Source organism: Triturus cristatus, chromosome 4_2 (assembly GCF_964204655.1).
Source record: "Triturus cristatus chromosome 4_2, aTriCri1.1, whole genome shotgun sequence".
In the NCBI taxonomy this organism is placed as follows: Eukaryota; Metazoa; Chordata; class Amphibia; order Caudata; family Salamandridae; genus Triturus; species Triturus cristatus.
This window is the reverse complement of record NC_140586.1, coordinates 840,123,116-840,139,117: the sequence shown is the minus strand read 5'-3', so window position 1 is coordinate 840,139,117 and position 16,002 is coordinate 840,123,116. Positions and strand designations below refer to the sequence as shown.

The window sequence follows — 16,002 nt, the reverse complement described above, 5'->3', positions numbered from 1 at the left end:
AGTAGTATAACCTTGGAGAGTTAGTGTTGCCACGGTCAGTGGTGTACAAAGGGTCCCATAAGGCCTAGTGGAAGCATGCAAAATGGACCACTTAAATAAATTTGTTGGCTAGTAAAACTACCAATAATTGTGGCGCAATGGGCCTTTTAATGTACTGGACCTCGGTGCCACTGTACTTGCTTCACCACAGATAGCCACGCCTCTGTTTATTTTCTTTTTGCAATTTCGTCAGGAACTCTTTTACTTTGGGCAATTTTCTCTACTTTATTCAAGGAACGACTGATAATCCTCTATATATACAGGTGCAAAAGCAAGGTTAAGAACCGTTTACCCAGCCAAGCTGAACAGATTGCATTTATTGGTTCCCTTTCTGATGATTATAATGATCTGCGAAAAAGACGATCCCACTTCTCATGTGTTACTGTAAAATGTCACACATATTCCAAGCTATGACCTGGCAGACTTCAAATGCTGCGATGAACTATGTCCTTTCTGAACAGATTCGATCTACTGCTTGCAACCTACACAACCTCCCACCTCCTTGCTCTCGCCTACTCCTCCATTCCCTTGCCTCACCCTCCTCCCTTCCTCTCCTCTCCTCCACTCCCCCTCCTCTCCTCCACTGCTCTGGGCAACACAATTCCAATCCACACAACATAATTAAACACCAAACCACATTATACAACTCAGCAACACATTTACACAAAACACCACATACATCCAATCCACAACACAGAATTCCACATCATGCCACAAAATTCAACAGCACACCACATAATTAAACTCCACTACATCCCACTCCGCAACACAAAATACTATTCCATATAATTACACACCATAACACAAAACCCTACTCCACATAATTCCAGTGCACTTAATACCACATAAATACGAACCACATAATTCCACAGCAAACCATGCCTCATACTTCCACTACACAAATCCACACCACACAATTCCATGCCACACAATTACACTACTAACTAATACAATCCAACCCACATAATTCCACTACACACCGCATACATACACTCCATAACATGTTGGTAAAAGACATTGCCATTTACAATGCCAATAGCTCTAACTCAAACAAATGCGAGACCTATTGCATTTCCAATGCTTGTTCCTACAGCCAGCAGTATTCAACTTAAACACTTGAACAAAAAACTAGCACTCCCATGATGCTCTGGGCAGACCATAATGTCCACCAATCAGCATGCTCCGTCATCCCCAAAGGCGTGTGCTTCCTGGGTCACCTCCTCTTTCTTTCCTGCTGCCACGCAGTTACGTTCGATTTCCCTTTTCTCTCATGTATTTGACTGATTTTGTATGGTATTATCATCGTGTTTACATTGCTAACATATTTTGCTGATTGGTTTATCGATTGTTTTCAACGTCGAAAGTTTTCCTTTAGTGCTGCATAGCTTTCCTCAGCGGGCGCACGGTGGTGAGGAAACTCGCTGAGGGTCCGTTCAACGGCCCGCGGTGGCTTCTTCTACAGTCCCGGTGCGCTTTAGCTGTAGAGCGGCGATGGTGCGCGGCGTTTGCCGATTTGTATTTCTTTTGTTTCGGGGCCGATCGCGGAAAGCTCAGCTCGCGGCCCCTGTCCCTTCCGCAGTTGCGCGTCAACTTGTAAAGGGGGCGCAGGTGTCATCTCGCTGGTCCGTGCCATTCCCTGCGGTGGGGACCAGCGAGTTCAAACGTGCCAACGAGTTTGAAAAGACGCGTCTTCTCTTGTCGGCTGTGTGTGTCTGGGACCCTGACACCTGCTTGCAGGTCAGTTAATTAGTATTTGAAACTTCACAGCGGGACACTCATTTGGGCCAGACTGATTGTCGTGAGGCAGTTTAACGAGCGTGCAAGATTCCCAACGCTTGTTTGCTGTGGTGGGGGCGGGCCCAGACTTCTAGACACCCAGTGAGTGGTGGGTGAGTCCCCCCTTGATTTGATCTGCCGCCGGGTAGCACAAATTATAGTGCTTTGCACCTTCAAACTTCTGCCATCTTGGCCCTATACAAACGATTGAAAGCTTACCCTGTGTCAGGAAATTACCTGCCAGACTATGGATGTTAAGTACTCCGAAGAAGAGACCCTCCAGGTCATCCCCTTGGATGACGAGTTTTGTGATGCGGTAGACACATACATTCATAGGACTGTAGAGGCGGCAATGGGCCCATTTAAGCGCTGCATAATGAAAAACGCTTATGCCATCCAAGCGGAGCAGTCCCAACGCGCTGAGAAGCGGAAGCTCGCCAAGGCGCCCGGACAAGGGGCGTTTGAACATTTGAAAACAGCGTTTCTGGCTAAAACTCCCCGCTTGGAGCAGGATTTTACCCCAGAAGTCCCGGAGGAGCTGCAATTTACCTTTGAAGGTGACGATGACTCAGAGGGAGAATCCCTAGACGGAGCGGGTCTGTCCACTTCCTGGTACCCCAACGTTTCCCCATCACAGCCCTCTGCTCAATCCGAAGAGCCTTCGGACATGCTGATCCCCGAAGACCTAGTGCATCCCCGTTCATCAGAATGGACCCCCTCTGCAAAGGTGTCTGCATTTATGGCCAGTAGACTCCGCAAACCTCTTGAGAAGGAGATTAGGGCCTGCCTTAGGCCTGAGTGCCCTCGACCAGCCTTGCCGGGCAAGGTGGCCACAACACCAGAGGTCGACCCGAAAATGGTGACCTTCCTTCAGAAGTATATTAGAGACCCCAAGAAGGGTATCGACCGTTCCTGGAAGAACTGCCAGGACAAGCTCCTGGACTTGACCGGCCCCCTCACGAAGATTTTGGAGTTGGCCGAGGAGGCCAAGGCTTCGGGCTCTGCACCGTCTCCTGAACGCATCTCCAACTGGGCTCGGAGGGCAATCGTTTTCTTAGGAAACGCCAACTGTGCCCTCTCTACAGGAAGGCGCTGCTCCTTCTTGCTCAAAGTGGACCTCAAGCTAGGGGATTTGGCCTCTTCGGAGGCAGGCACAATCACAGACGGTGGCCTGTTCTGGGACCCTTTCATAAAGGAATTGACGAAATTCGTCTCTACATTTACCTCCCTTGACAAGGTGCAGACCTCAATCAAGAAGGTTTTCCGACCCCGTGTTTTTGTCAGCGCCAGCATGGCAGGGGGCGCTCGGCCGGCAAATTTTACACGCAAGGCCCTCAGACAGGCGGAAAGAAGACCACAGGTTCAGGGCGGATAGAATTTTTCCAGTTCCGAAGTGGTTTCAGAGGCCGAGGTGGCAGAGGCTGGGGCCAACAAGTGGCCGGTACAGGTGAGTGCCTTTCCTTCTCAACACCTCAGGATGGGGGGCAGGTTAGCTCTTTTCGAGAGCAATTGGAAGACCATTACCTCAGATGCCTGGGTGTTACAGACTAGGGGGTTTCCAGATAGAATTTTACAGGACTCCTGTGCAAGACACTCGACCCAGACCGCTGCTTTTCGCACAAGACATAGCCGCTCTCATAGACAAGGAGGTGGCAGACATCTTGCGGAAAGGAGCGATAGTTCCCGTCCCCTTGCACCCGAGAGGGTTTCTCAGCAACATCTTCGTGGTAGACAAAACAGACGGCGGCCAGCGCCCCGTCATAAATCTCAAAGAATTCAATCAGTGGTTGGTTTACCGCCACTTCAAGATGGAGGGTATTCATATTTTGCACGACCTCTTGCAACCCAAAGACTGGATGGTCCGTTTGGATCTGAAGGACGCGTACCTGATGGTGCCAGTTTTTCACCCACACAGGAGTTTCCTGCAGTTTATGATTCAAATTAAGGACATCACTGCTACCTTGAATTCAGGATCGGCTTTAGATCCCTGTCCCTTCAAGGTTATTCGCTCAGTGATGGACTATTTAGCCCCTGAGATTACCTCAGTCTGTAATACCATGTTCAGAACAGGGATCTATCTGGACCCACTAAAGAACACCTTGATTAAGCCTCTTTTAAAGAAAGCCAATCTGGACAAGGAACAACTAAAGAACTACCGTCCCATAGCCAATCTACCTTTTCTAGCTAAGGTAGCTGAGAAAGCTATGAATATACAACTCTCAGAATTCTTAGAAGAACACCAATCCTTGGAGAACACCCAATTTGGCTTTCGCAAGTACCATGGTACAGAGACCGCCTTAATCAAAGCCACTGAGGATATACGAACGATTCGTGATCAGGGAGGAACAGCGATATTGATACTACTTGACTTATCCGCAGCATTCGACACGGTCCACCATAAGATCCTGATGGACCGTGTCGGAAAGATGGGCATTTGCTATCTGGCACACAACCTGCTTTCTTCCTTTCTGGCAGGGAGAACACAGATGGTCACACTGGGACATTGTCAATCTGACAAGTTGTCACTACCGTGTGGAGTTCCTCAAGGCTCATCCCTAAGCCCGACACTATTCAATATCTATGTGTCGGACTTGTCATCTGTCATCAAAGCCCATGGGATGAGTCTTACTTCATACGCAGATGACACTCAACTTGTGCTAGCCATTAATGGGGATGGAGAGAGAGTAGCAGGAAATCTCCAGGAAGGCATGCAGGCAATTGGAGACTGGATGGCCTCCAACTGCTTAAAACTTAACTCCGAAAAAACGGAGGTGCTCATCTTTGGACATCTTTCACCATGTTGGTCGTCTACCTGGTGGCCTCCCTCGTATGGGACCCCCCCGGAACCAGTCACCTCTGTCAGAAACCTAGGAGTGATTTTTGATGATAACCTGAACTTTATGGCCCATGCAAATAAAACAGCAGCTTCTGCCCACTATAAACTGAGGCTGATCAAGAAAATACTGCCATTCTTACCATCCACAGCCGGAAAAACCCTGATAAGTGCCTTAGTGCTGTCCTCCCTTGATTACTGTAATGGCCTGTTTGTTAATGCCCAGGCTAGAGTGATCAATAAGTTACAAACAATTCAAAATGCTGCAGCCCGTCTTTTGTCAGGAACCCCGAAATATAAACCAATTTCAGATGCAATAAAAAATTTGCACTGGCTCAAAATCCACAACAGGATTACATTTAAAACACTTTGTATCACATATAAAGCTCTGCACAATCAAGGCCCCGACTTCCTGAAGGTCCATCTTCGGCCGTGTCTATCTATTAGATCTCTCCGATCTAACAACCTCAATCTTCTGCAAGTACCTCGAACCAAAACAGTCTCCTGGGGCGATAGGCGCTTTATGGTGGCCGCACCCAGGCTCTGGAACTCGGTACCAATTGACATCAGAGAAAGCTCATCTCTGATGTTATTTCGCAGAAAATTGAAGACCTGGCTCTTTGGTCAATAACTACTCTTTCTTAGCTTTGTGGGTACTTCACACTGTTTTTCCCAGCGCCGAGACGCCTATGGGCATTTGTTCGCGCTTTATAAATTTCAAAAATAAATAAATAAAATTATGTGGAGAGACCAGGTCTACGAGTTTGCGACCCTCCCCTTCGGGCTTTCGTCAGCACAGTGGTGCTTCACGAAGGTTCTCAAACCGGTGGTGGAGACGCTTCGAGGGAGGGGTCTACGCCTCATTGTCTACTTGGACGATATTTTGCTGCAGGAACAGTGCCCAATGCGGCTGAACGACCGCCTCAAAGAAACGACAGAGTTGTTGCAGCATTTGGGGTTTGTCATAAACAACAAGAAATCAATTCTGGTCCCGTCCAGGCAGGTGACCTTCCTAGGGTTTACCATCGATTCGGTGGCTGTACCCTAAGCCTCCCCTCAAGAACGATTGTCAAGATACGCAGGGAGCTCAAGCGCACTCTTGCTCGCCCATCCACGTCGCTTCGGCAGATAGCGAGGGTGGTGGGTGGGCCTCTTGTCCTTTGTCCATTCAGGCAATTTTCCTAGGGCCGCTCCACTACAGAGCACTTCAACGTCTCAAAGCCTCGCATCGCCGCAGAGGACTCCAGTATGCGGACCAAGTCCCGCTCATGGAAGAGGTGCGCAGGGAGATGAGATGGTGGCTCGACCATATGGAAGCCTGGAATGGCAGGGCCATCTTCGGTTGCAATCCAGATTTGGTCATAGATTCCGATGCCAGCAAGCTGGGTTGGGGGGCTCGCTGGGGAGACTCCTCTACAGGAGGAAAGTGGTCCGCCGTGGAAGGCCAGTTGCACATCAATTGCCTGGAATTCATAACCAGCTCTTTTGCCATTCGTTGTTGGACCAAGGACAAGGTCTAGTGCAACATCCCGTTAAAGATGGACAATGTCTCGGCGGTGCGTTACATCAACCACCTGGGGGGGACGAAGTCCAAAGCATTAGCAGACTTGGCGAAGGACTTGTGGACATTTTGCCTATCCCACAACATCTCGGTGTCGGCAGAGTACCTCCCGGGAGTCTCCAACGTGGTGGCGGACAGGTGCTCCAGGAGCTGGACGGATATGAGCTTGTGGCAGCTCCAACCCCGGATTTTCCAACGTCTAAGCAACACGTGGGGTCCGTTTTCGGTGGATCTGTTTGCGTCCAGGTTGGCACACCAAATGCCGACGTTTTACAGTTGGAAGCCGGACCCTCTAGCAGTGGCCACGTATGCTTTCCTGCAGGATTGGTCCGCGGACGCGGGCTATGCTTTTCCCCCATTCGCATTGATCATGCGACTCACGACTCAGGTTCGCAGGCAGCGCGCAAAGGTGGTCTTGATCCCCCCGTATTGGAGGTCTCAAGTCTGGTTTCCAGTTCTTCTGGAACTTTCTTGGGATTCTCCAATCATACTACCCCGAGATCCTTTTCTTCTGAGAGACCCTCAAGGTCTCCCTCACCCCCTTCTCCATCTAGGGAGAATGTCCCTCGTGGCATGGCGGATTTCAGGCATCGCTGGAGAGTCGGTGGACTATTGCAAGATGCTCAAAGGCTATTGGGGGCGGCATGGGCAGACAGCACCAACAAGCGTTATAGGTCAGCCTAGGCTCGATGGGTAGGTTGGTGTGTTCGGAACAAGCAGGATCCCATGGAATGCAAAGTGGTAGCTATCCTCAATTTCTTGGCATCCCTAGCGTCTCAGGGTCTTGCTTATAGAACGATTAACTCTTATCGTTCGGCAATTTCTGCTGGGCATATGCCAGTTCAGGGCCAGCCCGTTGGAGAACATCTGATGGTTTGCAAGTTACTGAGGGGTATTCGCCTGGCGCTCCCTCCGGAACCCAGGTATTATTCTCTTTGGGACGTTAACGAAGTCCTTCGTCTGTTTAAGTCTTGGCAAGCCAATAGATACCGATCTAGGAAGGAGTTTCAGCAAAACTAGCGATGCTTTTATGTGTGGTTTCATGTTGCAGCGTCTCCGATGTTCGAGCCCTGGATATTTCAGGTAGTATATACCCCTCAGGGAGTTACCTTCCAAATCGTCCAGAGAACGACATCAGACTCTAGGATCATCTCTTATCCAGCTTTTGATCACTCTCCTAAGCTCTGTGTGGTCAGATGCCTTAAGGAATACGAGAACATGACTGAGGAGACTCACCCGCCGGGCGAACGTCAGTTGTTGATTTCATTACGTAAGTCCTTCAAGGCGGTTACACCACCAACGATAGCACGTTGGATCAGATGGGTGATGCAGGAAGCGGGCATAAATGTCTTGCAGTTTGGCGCCCATTCTGTGCGAGGAGCCATGGCGTCAAAAGCCTTCTCCCTGGGTGCCAGGTTGGAGGACATTCTGAACGCGGCAGACTGGTCATCGGACTCGATGTGTAAGAGGTTTTATTTTAAGCCAGTCATAGATATGGCCCGGCTGGTGGTGGATAAGCTTTGAACGAGCATAATCCTCGCCTCTGGTCCTGACATAGAATGAAATATTTCCTAGTAACCATGACGGAAAGTTTCAATTCTATTAAGGACGCGGAGGCGAAGATTATTCCCGCCCAGTGCTCTAACGAACTCCTGTTCCCACCCTGGACTGGATCTGATAACGTTGCCTTCTTCTGGGTGAGCGAGGTCTCGTATGGTATAAGTATATCTGTTATTCTTTTACTACTTGTTTAGTTAAACTGCATGCTCTGAGGTCATCTTCCTCCTCTTTTTCACGGCTTTATTGGTTGACTTTTTAGTAAGAGAACAGAGTCATGGGCCGCCTGTTGCTTTCTTTCAGGATCTGATGGAGCCAAGAACAAATGACGAGTTAGGAATTGGTTCCGGCCGCAGTCTCGAAAGAGGAGGTGACCCAGGAAGCACATGCCTTCGGGGATGACAGAGCATGCTGATTGGTGGACATTATGGACTGCCCAGAGCATCATGGGAGTGCTAGTTTTTTGTTCAAGTGTTTAAGTTGAATACTGCTGGCTGTAGGAATAAAGGAAGTTACAGCATAATCCTCACCTCCGCATCATTAATAGAATTGAAACTTTCCGTCATAGTTACTAGGAAATTATTCATTATCCCTCATATTATATATCACTTGTGACATCATCTATGCCATCATTGATAATATCACTGCAACATTTCCAATGAAATTATTGATGAGAAAAATTTGCATTCAAACACAGAATTCATGAGTGTAGGTATTGTGGACCAATAGCATATTGCACAACAATAATAAACATTTCTATCCCAAGAGAGATGGGTTTTTCCCAAATATTAACCATCCTAATTCAAAGTCAAGAAAACTGAAGAAATGAAACAAAACCAAAAAAGCGTCTCATACCAAACTGATAGAAAATCGTAAATAATTAATCGAAGGGGAAAGTGAGACAACCCCCTACAGGGCAGCCCTATGTAGGAAGCAAAATAGACATCAAAGTACAGAAAAAGCTTATTTGCCACATTGTCATCTGAAAATCAAGTGTGAACTTTCCTCTGCAAAAAAACCACAAAAAAACAGGGAAGATCAAAAAGGCACAAGTAAACGTCTTTAAACACGGTGGCATGAGAACTGTGTCACCATTACAAAATTGAAGATGAGGATGTGCTGTACCGTTTTTTGCTCTGCTACTTTGTATATTGCTTGACATCATTTCTATATTTATTTACTAAATATTACTTACATATTAAAATAGTGAGTGGGATTTTTTTAAATTTTGTTTATAAAATAATATTTCTAACTAGAATAATATGTTTTAATTATCTAAACATTTGTAAGCATTGACGAGTAAATGTGCAGTAACATTTTATTTTATAAGTCCTAGGTTAATAATAATGTTAAATTAATTAAAAAATATATTATACATTAAAATATTTCTTTCTTTTTTCAACTAACAAACTTTATAACTTTTCCCTATACTCTACCATAGAGAGATTTCCGCCCTGTTGGTGGATATCTTCTCCCCAGTGGTGGTGATGTCCGCCTACATGTGAAAGTTGCAAGTATTAACGTTACACTCATAAATTAAATCTTAGATGTCGCCACACCCTGATTTCAGGATGTGGAGACATGTAAGCCTGCACTTTGTGCAAATCTACACTTGGAAATTGGTGGATAGCAAAAAGAGTAGATTTACACTGAGGTGCAAGCGTAAATCTACCCGTGTAAGTTTACCTTTGTGAATAGGGTCCTAGATATGTAGTGCCTGTGACTGTCCAGCATTTGTTTACATGGGGAATGGGGAAGAGCGGCAGTACAGAAGGTGTACTACACATTGGGGTTTTATAAATATATGTATCTTTAGTAATGCTAATCAACGTATGTAGTGAAGCAGCTCTAAACTATCTGAGCACTGGACCTAAAACTTTAACTAGAGCATTATCTAAGGAAGGTTAAAAGTCAGTCCGCCCTGTGCGCGTGAATGAGCTTACACTGGGTTACTCCTACTGTAAATGTTAACTGTGAGAGAACCTTGTCCTACGGGTCATGGTGTATCTGTTCTGGGAATGACTAACACTTGAACTGCTAGTGTCTCTGAAGTTCTACGCAAACAAAATGAAGGACGGAAGGCTGAATAAATCATGCATTCATCCCCAGTCAAGAGATCTGGGCTAAATCCATAGTTCTTTTGCTCACCATGCCACCCCAGTTTAGGGCAAATCAGTCTTGGCCCTGCCCCTCATAGGAACAGTCCAGCCCGAACTACCAAGCCAGTTCTTCCATGGACGGAAAACAAGCATCCTGGGACCGGTTTCGGGGTATTACCCCTCACCAGCCAGGCTAGCTTGAATCCAGAGGCACAGTGAGCAAGGGACCTAGGTTTGGGCATTCCAGTCGCCTTATGGCAAAAAGTGCTACGCAAACAAATGATGGACGGAATACTGAATAAATCATACATTCACCCCCAGTCAAGAAGTGTGCACTGTGCCACAGTGCAGGTGCTTATGTTATTGTGGAGGAAGCGGCCCTGATAGGTGTGACCTCGGCTGCATAAGGTATGGGTGACAGAATCTTATGCCTCTGTGGGTCTTTCTGTGCCTGCTCTGCGATTCTATGGGATGTGCAAGTTAAGTGCAATGCTGTTGGACAAGTTGTGCCTGCTCTGTGTAACACAGATTTATGCACAGCTGTTGGATGCATGTGCCTGCTCTGTGTAACACCGATGTATGCACAGCTGTTGGACACTTTGTGCCTGCTCGGTGTAAAATGGATGTGTGCAAAGCTGTTGGACACATTCTAACTGTTATGTGTAACATGGATGTGTGAAAAGCTGTTGAACACGTTATAATTGCTCTGTGTAACATGGATGTATGCACAGCTGTTGGACACTTTGTGCCTGCTCGGTGTAAAATGGATGTGTGCAAAGCTGTTGGACACATTCTAACTGTTCTGTGTAACATGGATATGTGCACAGCTGTTAGATACTTTGTGACTGCTCTGTGTAACATGGATGTATGCACAGCTGTTGGACACTTTATGCCTGTTCAGTGTAAAATGGCTGTGTGGAAAGCTGTTGGACACGTTCTAACCGCTCTGCGTCACATGGATGTGTGCAAAGCTTTTGTACACATTCTAACTGCTCTGTGTAACATGGATGTGTGCACAGCTGTTGGACACGTTATAGCTGATCTGTGTAACATGGATGTGTGCACAGCTGTTGGGACACGTAACTGCGCTGTGTAACATGGATGTGTGCACAGCTGTTGGACATGTTGTTCCTGGTGTAGTAACAGGGATGTGCACACAGCTGTTGGACACGTTGTGCCTGCTCTTTGTAACATATTTGTGCACAGCTGTTGGACACGTTGTACCTGCTCTCTGTAACAGGGATGTATGCACAGCTGTTGTGCGCACAGCTGCTTGACATGTTGTACCTGCTGTATGTAACAGAGATGTGTGCACGCCGATGGGCATGTGGTGTCTGCTGCAGTAACAGAGATGTGCACAGCTGCTTGACATGTTGTTCCTGCTGAGTGTAACAGGGATGTGTGAACAGATGTGTGCACTGCTGCTGGACATGTACCTGCTCCATGTAGCAGGGGATGTGTGCACAGCTGTCGCTTGAACTGTTGCTGGATTGTTGTGTAACAGTGATGTGTGCAAAGCTATTGGCCACTTTGTACCTGCTCCATGTAACAGGGATGTGGGCATAGCTGCTGGACATGTTATTCCTGCTCCATGTAACAGGGATGTGTGCACAACTGTTGGACATGTTCTGTCCGATATAGAAATAGGGATGTGTGCACAATGCGCCTGTTCTGTGTAATGGATGCACGCACAACTGTTGGACATGCTGTACCTGCTCTATGTAACATGGATGTGTGCAAAGCTCTCGGACATGTACCTGCTGTTGCTCATGGTCTGTGTAACCGGTATATGTGCACCGATACTGCTCAGGTTGTACAGGATTTGTGTAACCGGTATGTGTGCACTGATGTTGCTCATGTTGTACATGGTCTGTGCAACTCGTATTTGCACTGTTCTTGTCCATGTTGTACATTTTGTGTGTAACTGGTATACGAGCACTGCTGCTGCCGGTGTTGTACCTGTTCTGCGCAAGGGGAAAGTGTACACTGCTTTTGCTAGTGTCACATTTGTTGTGGGTGCCACAGAATCTGTCTTGCTTGGGTGACCCACCATGTACCTGGTAATTGGAGCCGAAGGCTGCCCCACAGGGTGGGACTTGGGGGATGGGGGTAGAGAAGGGGTGTGGCCTATGTAATTAAGAGTGTGGTTTAATATGCAAAGTAAACATCTGCGTTCCTCATAGTGTTCTGCTCCACCCATAGTGTGCTGGTCAACTGATATATCCTGCTTCTCTGAGCTTTCTGTTATTGCATCCAGATATATAACACAACAACTGACATTATTAGCAGGGCTGAGACCCGGAGGGACCTGGCCCACTTAAAGTCCTAGGTCCACAATCAGGCACTGTTGGTAAACAAGTGTACATTGGCAGCGCACTCTAGTGTGTTTCCACGCCTCACCACGTACACCAACTTCACACACTCACTGTGAAGAGGAGGTCTTAGGATCTGACAGTAATCTGAGGTGTACCTTGTTCAGCTTGACCCAGAGCCCATGGTTGTTGCAGTATTCATCCCCAGTGGTCCGGATGCACCCTCCTCTCTTCACCTCGATGCTCCCCCGGGACAGCTTCTTATGGCTCTGCTTGCCGTCGGATGGAGCCGCATAGACCGGCAGAAAGGTGCCCCTGGTCGCCGAGGAAGAGGAGGGCGAGGAGGAATCCTTGCAGATCTTGTACTGGACCTCGGAGGGCACATAGCACAGAGCCTCGGGCAGGGGCTGCCCCCCTCGGAAGCTGGCGATGCAGTCCAGGAGGAAGCGGATCCTGCCCAGCAGCAGGTGCGGGGAGTCCTGCTCCACCATCAGGAAGCGCTAGGGTCCTCCCCGGGCGAGGCTTCAAGGCGCCTTGGACTGCTGCACTGGATGTGGCTCCGGGGCCGATGGCTGCTTGTCAATCCCTGTTGCAGGCAGTTCTGGGGGCCTGTGGTCGGACTCCTTCAGTGCCTCGGGGGCCCTCCCGGATCCGTGCAGTCCTGCGAGTAACGGGTCAGCCTCCCCGCCGCTGCCGCAGGGCCGATGGAGGCGATGGCACGGTCCGGGTCAGTACAGGCGGAGAGTCTCTCTGTCGGCTCCGCCCTGCGCCCCCGGCCCCTTCGCCAGTCAGTGGGTGTCTACACAGACAGGGCGACCACGGCACTGTCCGACCGACCGGTAACTCGGCGAGTGCACTCCAACTGCCAGAACTTCCTGGTCATTGACACAAACGAAGGACTGTCCCGGCCTGGCCCTGCCAGATAGAAGGTAAAGGAGCCCGCGGCAGGGATGCTCTTCGCCCTGCCTGCAGCACCAACATGGGCGATTGAGAGTCAGTCAAGTATTGCGCAAAGGTACACAAATGAGCTCCGGGAAAAGGAAATATTGTTAGGAAACAGGGATATATGTAACAAGAAGTTAAAGGGGGCTATGTGCATGAAGTCGTCAAAATTGGATGCAAATTTACTTCGTTTTCATGCAAAGCAGAGCACAAAGTTGCTGTGCTGTGCTGTGCTGCATTGCGTAAAACAGAGAGCAGAACAGCGCCATATAACTACTAAGATCTAGCACTATTTTCTTGTTTTACTTTAGGCAACTTCCCAATGCAAATCATGATTTTTGTTGGAAAGTAAACCCAACAACTACACTTTGCACTTGGTTTGTGTCACAAAAGTTAAGAAAAACTGATGCACATTGTTACTATAATATCTGGACCCTATAATTCCTTGAGAGTGTAGTGTTAAGCACTCATGACGCGGTCAGAAGTGTGATGCACTTGTTTTACGTTGTATGGACACAACGGCTCAGATTTACCAACACTTTGTGACAAGCTTGCGTCTTCCAGTGTAAAACCTATGCTTGACAGAACACACCTTTGTTCTCTGGTACAAGGGCGTGTACAGTGGCGCATGGCAGGATAAAGTGCAACAGCACAGGAAAGAGGAAGACAGCACCATAGCTTACTAGATTTGCTCTCTCTCTCTTTCACTCAACCGCATTGCATAACAGTTAGTAGATCTCCCTTCACAATGGTTACACCAAATGGCATTAGCTTTATTAATGCCATTTGGTGCAGACCCAGTCACTTCCGCATTACGGGCGGTTAGCGCTCTAGCTTGTGAGTCTCAGGACTACAAAGGGAGCGAGGAGCGACCGGCTCTGGCGGTTAGGTGTGGACGGTGGCAGCGTCTCCCCAAGCTGTCTGATACGAGGAAGCATTGCAGGAAGCGTATGTGTACTTCGCAGAAAGTTAGCGCTACATGTTTTTCACTGTAGAAAGATTGAATCCAATTTTAATAGCACAAATCCTTTTTTAAAAATTAGTCTACAGTACACTGTAGTATTGCTTATTAGTTCCCCACTCACCCGCATTGGTTGTTAGGGAAGTCTGGGTTCAGCTGACAGCCTGCACGCCTTGGTCCGACTCGGCGACTAACGCCGTTGAGCGGAGGGCGGACAGGCAGACCCAGTCACTTCCGCATTACGGGCGGTTAGCGCTCTAGCTTGTGAGTCTCAGGACTACAAAGGGTGCTCGTCACTCTAAGCGCGCAGCGGTTGCGCGCAGGGGTGTGCCTAAGAACGCGCCTAAGACAAGCCAAAGAGAAGCCCGTCTGCGCCCGTCCGCGACTGGACGAGGCTAGGGGCTAGAGGATATGGCCTTGAGTGTTGCCCTCTCTGCTACCCTTACTAAACCCCGGGTAAGATACTCTTCAGTAGATCTGTTACGTATTCGTAAGCCTGTGCTCCAGGGCTGTACCGGAGAGGTAGGTTGTCCACCTGAGGGTCCTTTCTCCTGTCGGAAATGTCAATATCAAGCTTCTTCCGACCACTTGCTAAACCTACTGCATGAAACTCCATCAATAACTACATCCCCACAGGACTCCTATAAGAGCAGAAATTTTCTCTGCAATATCAGATCTCTGTCTAAACACCACAGTGAAGTATGGGACATGATCGCCTCGACCCAACCTGAAATCTGCTATCTGACAGAAACATGGTTGAAACCGCACTCTGTCCCAGCCATTACATTGGGGATCCCAGAGGGCTATAAAATAGCCAGGCTTGACAGGCCTGTCAAGACAGGGGGAGGTATTGCCATTGTATATAAGAATAATCTATCAGTTACCATCTTAGAGGAAATGAGCACCCCTGACTTAGAAATCCTTGTATTTAAAATTGGTATTTCCTCGAAAATCAGCTATAAAGGGGCATTGGTCTATCGCCCTCCCGGTCCTTGCACCTGCTTTAACATCTTGCTGCTAGAGATACTTGCCAGACACATTGATACTGAGCACGATTTTATACTTCTAGGTGATTTCAATGTCCACAGCGACCTGAAAGATAATGCTGAGGCACAATCCTTAATAACTGATATCTCCTTGTTTGGATTAACCCTAATGAATACTGGCCCTACCCATTTAGCAGGACATACTTTGGATCTTATTTTTTCTAATAAACCTAACACCCTGCTATGTGCCTCTTCTACTCAGGTTAATTGGACGGATCACTTTGTCTTGGAATTTTTCACCTTCCACTCAGGTAAAGCCCCCCTCAGGCGCAAGCCCTTCCTACCAGGCATAGGCCATGGCACAAAATTACCCCGGAAATATTTCAGGAGCATTTTGCTGCACTCCCCATTTGCTCTGGAGAGAATGTTGATAAGGCGTTAGGCCACTATAATCAGGCTATACTTAGGGTGGTTAACAGGATTGCCCCTATGAAAACCTACAAACCTAGTTTAGCTCGTAAACAGGAGGTATGGTTTACTGGGCACCTGAGATCTCTTAAACAACAGGCGAGGAAATTAGAAAAGGTGTGGAGAACGACCCATGATGACATTGATAAGACTCATTTCTGGGCAGTCTTAACTAAATATCATAAAGAAATTCGTAATGCACGAAAATCCCACATACAGACTCTTCTTTTAGCTGCAGGAAATACTCCCAGGATCTTATATCAAACCTTAAACTCATTTGTGAAACCAGCAGCCTGTGAAACTTCTGAATTATCTTCTCAACAACTCTGCGATGAAGTTGCTCAGTTTTTCACAAACAAAATAAATAAGATTCATGATGATATTTCCAAATCCAATCTATCTCCCATTGGAGATACTTCATTATTTTTGGGAAAGAAGGAAGAGTCAGGAACTACGCACCTGCAATCC

At 47.7% G+C, this 16,002-nt stretch overlaps 1 protein-coding gene across 2 annotated transcripts in view; it reads right to left on the bottom strand.

The window, feature by feature from the left end:
• LOC146835224 (E3 ubiquitin-protein ligase HECTD3-like) overlaps positions 1-13,078 on the bottom strand; it is a 479,862-nt gene extending 466,784 nt beyond the window's left edge. Inside the window, exon 1 of one of the 2 annotated variants that reach the window (XR_014960692.1) lies at positions 12,336-13,073. Coding sequence is in view for 1 of the 2 variants with exons in the window: in XM_085602813.1 (XP_085458939.1) it covers positions 12,336-12,668 (333 nt within the window). In the remaining variant the exon portion in view is untranslated. Of the gene's footprint in view, positions 1-12,335 lie in introns of both variants that reach the window. The other variant, XM_085602813.1, reaches the window with a different exon arrangement.
• Positions 13,079-16,002: the final 2,924 nt, after the last annotated feature.